At 41.2% G+C, this 10112-nt stretch overlaps 1 protein-coding gene across 1 annotated transcript; it reads right to left on the reverse strand.

Annotated features, from left to right (window-relative positions):
• Positions 1-494: 494 nt before the first annotated feature.
• On the reverse strand, positions 495-6415 carry LOC125543925. Its single transcript, XM_048707425.1, has 12 exons — positions 6242-6415; positions 5620-5754; positions 5244-5406; positions 5134-5156; positions 4601-4717; positions 3710-3779; positions 3579-3619; positions 3104-3411; positions 2877-2947; positions 1724-1904; positions 934-997; positions 495-833 (listed from the first exon to the last, which is right to left on the reverse strand). The coding sequence occupies exons 2-8, from the start codon at positions 5623-5625 to the stop codon at positions 3316-3318; spliced, it is 516 nt and encodes a 171-aa protein (XP_048563382.1). The 5' UTR covers positions 5626-5754; positions 6242-6415; the 3' UTR covers positions 495-833; positions 934-997; positions 1724-1904; positions 2877-2947; positions 3104-3315.
• Between the last annotated feature and the right edge of the window lie 3697 nt (positions 6416-10112).

Below are 10112 nucleotides of genomic sequence, written 5' to 3' on the forward strand. Positions count from 1 at the left end.
CATCGGTATCTCAAATTCAAATCAGTCTGACCTTGTTCAATGTGTATACAGTACAACATGCTCGTTTCCAAATCATACCGCACATATCTCAGTTATGTTCGGGTTTCCAACGTCATGATCTCTTATTCAAACTAGTTGACCCGTTGCGCCAAATGGCGCAAAGACCCGCTAAAGCCATGTTGTCGATGAAAATAGTTTCATTTTGCAAGAACCTATTCAATATTGGTAGTACAAAGCTCATGTGTTAAATGATGTTATATTAAAAATGTGGTTATCACAGTGCGAAATCCGAGTTTGAAAAAAAAATTGTGTAACATGTACAAACCAGCTAAGGAAGCATTGTTTTAGTTGAAAATATGGTTATAATGATTAGATATCTGAGTTTGAAAAAAACATATCGAAAAGAAAATTCATGGTTTAGTTGGTTTAGTTGTGAGCAAGCACATATGGTAACAAATTTAACCCCTCTTAATAAAAAAAGAAGACGCTTGCTGTGTACAATAAGATGTATTACCCCTTGCGCCACAGGTCTCATTTGAAGCAAAGAGTTATTCGACAATAGATGCTTGACAAATTAGCAATAAGAAGGATCCTTTTAATAATGAAAATTGAAAGAAACATAGCTTCAAACTATGTAATAGAGTTTTCAAAATGTAGGCATTCTCCCTATATAATTTTGCTATGTAAGTTGGAAGTTAGGAATCCATGTCACGGTTTATCCTTGATACATTGTTGGTAACTCTCCCCTCCCACTCTGGATCCATAGCATTTCGTCCTTCACAGCCCCTTTATAGTCTTGACTGGTTTTGAATGTCATGCTGGAAACACCATTCCTGCTCAAATAATAGCAAGCTATAGATATCGAGCAATAATATAGTGTGAATAACTGAACATGGAAATCTGACAGTAAGACTAATGGAACACAAAGTATACCTCCTGCAATTTCTTCCATCTTCCTTTCAATTCTATGGGAAAAGGTTGCAACATGAGGAATAGCCTACAGAAATAGATAGTATCAAATACTGCACAAGTCAATAAAATGTTACTGCTAGCCCATAGTGCATACATTCTATCTCTTATTGTACTTTTTGCATCCTACTACGATTCAGAGCACATACATGACATATCCTGGTAATGCCACAATTGTTGTTAGCGACTGAAATGAGTTGTCCAGGTTTTTACTGGTAAATCAATTCAGTTTACATGCAACTAATAAAATTTTCCAGGGAAATGTTGTAGTGATATCATGGTGGCGCAAGCATAGAAGTTGTTACAGAGTGGAAAGAACAGGCTAGATTTTCAGTACTGAATTTGTCCGGCCTAGCATTGCAGAAAGCTAAAGTTTATTAAGAGAATTATCTCCCAACACATAGAAGGAACCCAAAAGCTGCAAACAGTGATAGCCTAAAAAATTACAGCATATTATTAGCTGAAAGATCAAGATGTTGTGTGATATGTGACAGAATACTCATTGTATGCTGTACATGAGGAGGTTTGTGAGCAAATTGACGGACTGTTAAATGAGTCAAAGGACAGTACCAGATACATCATTCACTTCTTCAAAATGTATTCAATAAACTGAAAGAGAAATGCATCATGTTACAGGTGTAGCCAAGTACAGTTGAAAGCAAACTTGATATAGCTTTGTAAAGTTGAAAGTATAAAACTTCACACAAGGTAAAGCAAGTCAAATCAGAGGGGAAAGGAGGGCAGGAACATGCACCTGGAGCAAGAGGGGGCACAATCTCGTGTTCTGGCTTTCTGAAATAGAGAACACTTTTATATCAACTAAAACAGGTTCAGGAGATGAGCAATCAGATAGAGCAGCTCAAATGCATTAATAACTTCCCTTCGGCCTTGCAGACAACACTGCAATAAGAGGCTTCGTAACTCAACCACATCATCTATACAAAGGGCAAAAAGAAAAGGAAAGTGAATTGTGTGTACGCATACACTGGAAGACACTACAGACCAGTTCCTAATGCTTCTCTAGGTCTTACAGCCATCGGTTAATCCGTGAGTAGGAGAACGGAGAAAAACAAAGTGCAGATCTTAGTCTCTAAGGCATTTCATCAATCATGTAAAGATCTAAAGATGAAGCGGTTCTGGATTTGGGTCGGGAAATTGGCCAAGCAATTATGACCAGGCTGCACCAATAAGTCCTTGCCAACATGTAAATTATCCAGTCAATAGAAATGGTATACCTTCGTAAATAACCTGTCCTATTTAGACAAATAAATTTGCAATCTTTTATTAATCCAGGACAAAGTGAGATGGCAAGGTCTTCAGAAACATCCAGCCGACAGTCTCAAATTAGAGGCTTGAATTAAAAAAGGATCTTCAACTACTTCAACACAAGATCAAAGACGAGCATTCCACCTTGTTCAAGCAGGCTGCCAGATCAATTTTTAAATGATTCTCATGTTGCCCAAAACATAAATTGGATAAGGGCACTGCCCCATTAGCTTAGATCTTTTTTCTTTTGTTTCTATTTTCTCCTTTCCCTTTGTAACATACTGTTTTTAATGAAAATATACCATAGAACTATTGTTCTATGGTTTGCTGTTCAAAAAAAGTGAAATTACCTAAAGGGCTATGTCCATCTTCTTCAGTCCTATTCACACTGAGAGGAAATAACAGAAAACTCACAAACATGACAAAAAAATAGATCTTCAGTCCTATTCATATGGTTCATATGTACCAATGCATGGTTTTTGTATATAAATAAAAAAAATTGAAGGCACATATTCCAGTTTTCTTTATTTACTGGAACACCATAGAGATCACATGCCTATAGTTTGTCATGCAAGATTCTGCAAATTAATAGCTACAGCGACATTTCACTACAACAATCAGTGGATAATGTATCATTGTACCTTGATGAAGTTAAATACAATGTCAAGCTCACATACATTCTTGGAGCACCTAATCAATGTTTCAACAAAAACTGCAACAAGATTAGTTGATCTCCTCAAAGAGGGGTCATAGATGAATCTTAGTGACGAACAGAGGAGAAAGAAGATGAACAATTGTAAAAAAGAATGCATGCTAGCATTGTGGTAGTGAAGTGACATTTTTTTAGTACAGAGAGTAGTGCACTTACATGCAGAAGTGTTTAGCAACAATCATAATTTGCACTGGAATACAGAATACAAACAAGTAGTGTATGGATATTGAGCTGAAAGAACCAGTCATGGGATATACAGGCACTGGCGTCACTACTGGTCCAAAGATTGCATCAGCCTCAGTTAAATTGCTCACACCCTTCGGCCTCGCAGACGACACAGCAAGAAGAGGCTTAGTAACTCAACCACATCATCTATAAAAAGTTTGAAAAGAAAAGGAAAGCGAATTGTGTGTACGCGTACACTGGAAGACGTTGCGGACCAGTTCCTCATGCTTCCATGGGTCCTGCAGCCATCGGTTAATCCGTGAGCAAAACAAAGAAAAACAAAGTGCAGAGCTTAGTAACTCAGGCATTTCATCAAAGCACGTAAGGATCTAAAGATGAAGCGGTTCTGGATTTGGGTTGGGAAATTGGCCAAGCAGCAATAAGTCCTTGCCAACATGTAAATTACCCAGCCAATAGTAAATGGTATATAGTTAATGCTAACCAATTCTGCATAGAAAATACTTCCGTAAATAACCTGCCCCATTTAAACAAATAGATGCAGTAATCTGTTATTAATCCAGGACAAAGTGAAATTACCTGAGGGGCTATGTCCATCTTCCACTGATGGTGTAATTAACTTCCTGCAATCTTGGATACATTTTGAAACCTGCAGAAACATATATCCAACGTCATGCTGGTTCTCATGGTATGCGGAAAAATCAAGCTAAAGGCCTATGTGACGAATCTTTCTATAAGCAAGTGATAAATGTTGCAGAAAGAAAAGGGAGGAAATGAACCGCTACAGACACACATATACTCAACGTCAGCTCAGCTGTACCATGAAATGGCAACCATTCCTTAATTCATCCTAGCTGAAACAAGCATGAGTTTGAACTAATAAAGATGCAGTCGAGCGACACAACAACGAAGGAGAAAAAAGAAGAGAATAACATAGTCCGGAGGTGGAGCAAGTAAGAAGGTTCGCTGCGTCTCAACTGTTGATGACTAATCATTCTTGTCAGATAATCTCTTTGAGACAAAGCCTGCAACCATTCTCTCTTCAAACCACAACCCTGGAAAGTGGGTTTCCTTTTAATCCATCTTATGTTTTTTGGGTATGTTTTCTCATCATTATTATGATTCACTTGGAGGATCCCAGTAACTACAACAAAAACCTTTACCTTTTTTAAATATCACTGTTGATTTTTAACCCAACACCACTAATGCAACATAGGTGGATCAGATTACCAGGAAGATTGATATGATCAACAAGATCATTTCTAGATTTCGGAAATTATTACTCCCATACTACCATTCAATTAAAGTTAACCTATAGCTTGTGACTCAAGTCAGATTGTGAAACTCTCTGAAATCTCTTCATTTGTTACGACTATCCATATGGTGATGCAAACGGCATAAATTTGCAGCCAAACAGTACAAATCGTTAGAACTCTTATAGTAGAAGAAAATAGGGGAAACACAACTGAACTCTACAATGTAGTTCATCATGCACTGCAAGATGGAGAACACGACAAAGAGGCTAGGCTCCCTGAGCACGATGTCAGCGCGGACCTGGCAGCGTCCGTCACGTCCGACACAACGATGCTGCAGGTTCCAACAAAGTCCGAAGAAAAAACAGTGAACAATAAATATCACATGAAGTGCATAGCAAATCCATAGTTTTGATATATAACTATATAAGACAATATTATTTTTTCCATGCAACTGTATCTTATTGCATAGCAAAACTTTTCTATTATTGATTCTAAAGGAATTTATTTACCCTAACATCTTAATACTTCAAGGTTTTAACAAAAGAAGAACATATAGTTTAGGAATGAATGGACTACATGAGTATGAGAAAACATTGATACCCATTACTACATACTGGTAAACTTCATGATCCAGTATAAGGTCGCGCACCACACAATCGCCAATAGCTCCTTGGCTTCTCTTATTGGATTGACAACATCTTAATTTTGAGTTGCAACATCACATACATGGCAAGTTGTGTCACCTACCTCAACGCTTCTTGAGATTATACCTGCAGCGAACAGTCCCGTTAACTTGCAATCCCATGAAAGTGCTGAATTAAGCTGTCTGGCTTTAATAAACAGCAAGATATATTTACCTCTTGTGCTTCTTCGGAGGTTCCTTGGTTGATTTTGCCATGGTAGGATCAGCACAAATGGCAGCATGAACCTTCTTGTACAGTGCTTCCATGTCATCAGCCGCAATCCCCTTCTTGATGTACCCACTAAAGTGAAATTGGCATTTCTCAGGCTCCTCATCAGCTATTAACGGAAATAAAGGTAGGGCAGAAGTTAGAGCAAGATTCAGTAACCTGCTTCGGAAATAAAACAAAGTACACTGTTTTAGGATACTTTATATGGATGAATCAGGCTCAGATATCTTTCATAAAGAACTCGTGTGTAAAACAACGATAGCCCAGAGGAATGAAGAAACGACATTATAATAATACCACAAGGACAATGGATCCAACTCACCTTCATGCAGTCAACAACATGATCTTCATAAATGAATTTGAGGTGAATCTTAGTGTCCAGCTGCTTCTCATCCTTCTTGAAGCCACCAAATCTCTTGTCACTGTGCGGAATATCAAGACCACCATCCAAAGCACCCTGCAGCAGCACACATAGTGAAGCAGGTCTCAAACTGATAAATTGTATGTTTCCCTTAATAGCTTAGAACCCTCCTAAATAGAATAAAAGAAACATACCAACACCAGGCAATAAATGCAGTCCAAGATTAGGCATGCTCCATCAGTGAGCCTGACGCAAAGCAATTGATCAAACAACAATGTAAGTAAGCTATATAATTTTCTTGGCTTTCCATGTTTACCAACTACACAATTTAAAATGTTTATTATTTAGATTTGAACCTATCAAACAAAATCATCAATCGTGCATTCAAGATCTGTAGGTAAACCTTGGTCTTCTTCTACTCTTAGCTAAAACAGTTTTGCTAAAATTATTCTTCCTCTCTTCTATGCCAGATACCATTATATCAGCAAAGTTAAACAACACGTCAAGTTTAAAAATCCATATATTAGCAAAGTAAAATTTGAGCGAGGAAGAAAGTAAGAGAGGGAGAGAAAGAGTGGAGCACCTGGTTCGCGTCGCTCAAGCCGCCTGCAACAGGCACGTGTCGTCCTCCTTGTACTCCAGATCCACGAGGCAGCCATGGGAGGAGGGACGAGCTCCTGCTTCCTCTCGCCTTTCCACACCTCCTGTTCACCTCGAGCTCCTTTCCCAGTGGGGGTGGAGGCAGAGGTGGCGCCTCTCATGGCGCAGAGGAGGCGACGACGTGGTGGCGCGACAAGTCAACCTGCCGGCGAGGCCTCACCCTGCCCCTTCCCCCTGCTAGGATCGCTCTCCTGCTCCTTCCCCGCTGCTGCTTCCCTTCCTCGCCGGCCTCCTCCTTCTCCTTGTCGTCCGCATCCTACCCCTCCCCTACATCCTCACCCGCACCATGAAGACCCAGCCGCCGCTGCTCTCCCACGACGATGTACGTCCGATCTGGATCGACGGCGACATGGAAGAGGACAGGAGGAGGCAAGCAGAGGAGAAGGCCAGCGATGAGATCGACCACCGTGTAGAGGAGAGGAGGAGGCGGGTGGAGAGACAAAGCCGATGGCTGCGGGCGAGGAAAGTATGCACTGGGAGGTGGAGAGGGAGCTCGTGGTGATCGAGGGGAAAGAGAAAGGGGTTAGGGTTCGTTTGGCGGCTGGGGTGGAGTGGGGCGAGACTCGCGGGTGATTTGGTGCGGGCACGCCGAGCTGATTGGGCAAGGAACCTCCGGCACGCGAAAACAACCGACCCAGCCAATGAGCGCCTTGCGTGAGCCCATTTGTCATTGGAAAAGTAAAACGACTGCGAGGTGAAAAACGGGTTTCACCACGAGGTGAAGATCTAATGGCCCAGACACGCTAGAAAGCCAGATCCGACAGCTGACGAAGGTCCAATCAGGGAAGCCTCCTGGAAGCGAGTTGGTTAGCCTCTTTATTAATTTAAATATTTAAATTCAACTTTACATTGATTATGACCTCACCTAGTATTTTTCACCCACATAGTCGTCTTCTCTTTATAAGTGTACCACTAACTTTCTTTCGATTATGCATGCACACACACTACCAGTCGGTATTATTCATCGCACACATGCAATCTTTTTCTTTAGGTCGGTCTGCCATGCATGCGCACACACACACTTCCCCCTCTCTATCATACCGGGCATTCTTTATCTCTGACGTGCATGTGCAACGATCGATGTTCCTCTATGTGTGTATATAGCTACGTCTTTCACCGTTTTCCACACAAACTGATCAATCTACATATCTAGTGTGGTCTCACCCTCTTTCCCACGTCCACATTGATCAATCTATACCTCTCTATATAGGATTACATAGCTAATACACCCACATTAATTATATATCCAACGTCACCCTCTCATCATCCATGCCTTCCGCTTCATCTCTCAGATGCGCGCACAATGGCGAAGACAGAGGCAGCAAGGGCCCTGCCCCCTAACATCATTATATATCGAGGGGAATATAAATGTGATCATTAGACAATTGCTGGTAAATTGGTTTAAGTTGATGAATTGGCCCTCTCGTAAAGGATTAGCAATGCTCAGCCCCATAGCTCATTGATTTTTCATGGCTCCTCCACTGTGCGCAACAGCGCACGTTCTCACCCCCTCTCTTTAAATATCGATCTCGCACTTGTGCACTCCTTCATAGTCTCCCTCCACTTGGCCCCTCGCACCATCTTATAGCCCCCACCGCATTTTGCCACATGTACAATCTAGCAGACTCCATGGTTGAACTTAAGCATAATGCACAAACCTCAAAACACAAGTGCTTCTCTTTTGTTCTAGAATCTTTCATAGCATAACTGCCCAAACTTTTTTTCTACTCCCTCTGTTCACTTTTATAAGACCTTGAAGACATTTCAGACAATGTACAAAACAACCCATTTTGAGCTGTCTGAAATGACTTAAAAAGTGAACGGAGGGAGTAGTTGAATTGCCATTACTTGTTTTCTACTTTATGCTTTACAACGCTCAATTCCATGAATCATAAAATACATTAAGGGCTTCTTTGATTCAAAGGATTCTCAAGAGAATTTCGGAGGATTCTAATCCTTAGGAATTTTTCCTATCTTGGTTGTTTGGTTCGAAGAATTGTAAACCATAAGGATTTTTCCATAGGATTCATTTGCACTATATTCCATACGAAACATCCCATCCACTCAAACCTGTCTGAAAGAATCCTCCGTTTTTTCTATGCATAATCAAACACTCATACAATCCTATAGGATTCAAGACGACATTCCACTATAATCCCATGTGTTTTCCTATTCCCGTGTTTTGGAAATCCTACGGATCAAAGAGGCCCTAGCTTTTTTATATAAACTAATTGAATTTGAATGAGTTGAACTATAAGAATTAAACAAACGTCTACATCAGGCATACATGACTCAAAGCTTACATGTTATAGTGTGGTATTTATTCATAATTAGGTTGCCAAATCTAATGCGTGCAATGCACGTGTACCTTACGAGTACTTCGAGTATGTGAAAAACACGTAAATTAGAATTCCAATGGCATGCTACACAGTGTCTCTCTTACAGTTCATGAAGCCACGTGGCACATGTGGAGGCATTGTCGCGACCTTCTTGTGTGGATTGATCACAGTGACGTGCTGCTGGTTCCAGAAGAATGTACTCGTCCTCTCCGAGGCACACTGGCGGTACATGCATGAAGCGAAGATGTGCATGCACACCACACACGCACTCATTCCCTCCCACGCACACACGGGTACACGGGGGGATGCATTTTTGTACGAAGATACCCCCCATGTGATACTTTGACGCGTATAAAGTCCTTCACTTCATTGACGGTCAATTAATACAGCGCATGCAAATTGAGTGGACGTGAGGGAGGAAGAAAGACGTTACTACTTCACTGCGTGCATGCGAGTAGTTAAATCATGGGTTGCTACTTCCATTGGTATCCTTCGTATTTTGTGCAAATCTGCTCACACCTAGTAGTACGTATCAAATCTGAACATGTTCCCACTATGCATGTTTTAGTACTAGTGCTAGTACTAGGTTATAAAAAAGGGGAACTAGTACCTAGACGAAAATCACTCTACCTCTTCCTCCTCATAAGTCTTTCTTATTCGTCTGTCCTTGCCATGGCCGGTGTGCAGAGCTCTAGGTTGAGAACTATGCGAACTTCTCGCAACAAGGAAGTGGCCACCAAGGCCGCGAAAAAAAGAGGACTCGCCGCCTCGGAGAGACCTCGAAAGATCTCTCACGGGAAGGCGATAGTTCCCAGGAGCGCCCTAGCTACGGAGGAGAACATGCCGGCTTGCCCGATCAGCTCAACAAGCACCTCAATAAGCAGAAGGAGTTCATCCACGGCTTGGTGGAGCTGCTGAAGAAGAGCATTGCCTTGGAGAAGAAGGCGAATGGCAAAATCATGTAACTTTAGGAGGACAAGGCGAAGTTCTGCTACGAGCTCGACCTGCTGAAGGACGAGAACACCGGCTGGAAGAAGTTGCATGATAATAGTAGTTCCTCGATGAAGATGCTGTTGGCCCTCGTCATGGAACAGAAGGAGGGGTTGGCGAAGCTTAACCCACAAGTATACGGGATCGCAACAGTTTTTGAGGGTAGAGTATTCAAACCAAATTTATTGATTCAACACAAGGGGAGCCAAAGAATATTATCATGTATTAGCAGCTGAGTTGTCAATTCAACCAAAGATGGAAACTTAATATCTGCAGCAAAGTATTTAGTAGCAAAGTAATATGATAGTAGTGGTAACGGTGGTAAGAGGTAACGGTAGCAAAAGTAATACTTTTGGTGTTTTATAGTGATGATAACAATAGCAACGAGAAAGTAAATAAGCGAAGAACAATATATGGAAAGCTCATAGGCATTGGATCGGTGATGGAGAATTATGTCAGATGCGG

This window comes from Triticum urartu, chromosome 3 (genome assembly GCF_003073215.2).
Source record: "Triticum urartu cultivar G1812 chromosome 3, Tu2.1, whole genome shotgun sequence".
In the NCBI taxonomy this organism is placed as follows: Eukaryota; Viridiplantae; Streptophyta; class Magnoliopsida; order Poales; family Poaceae; genus Triticum; species Triticum urartu.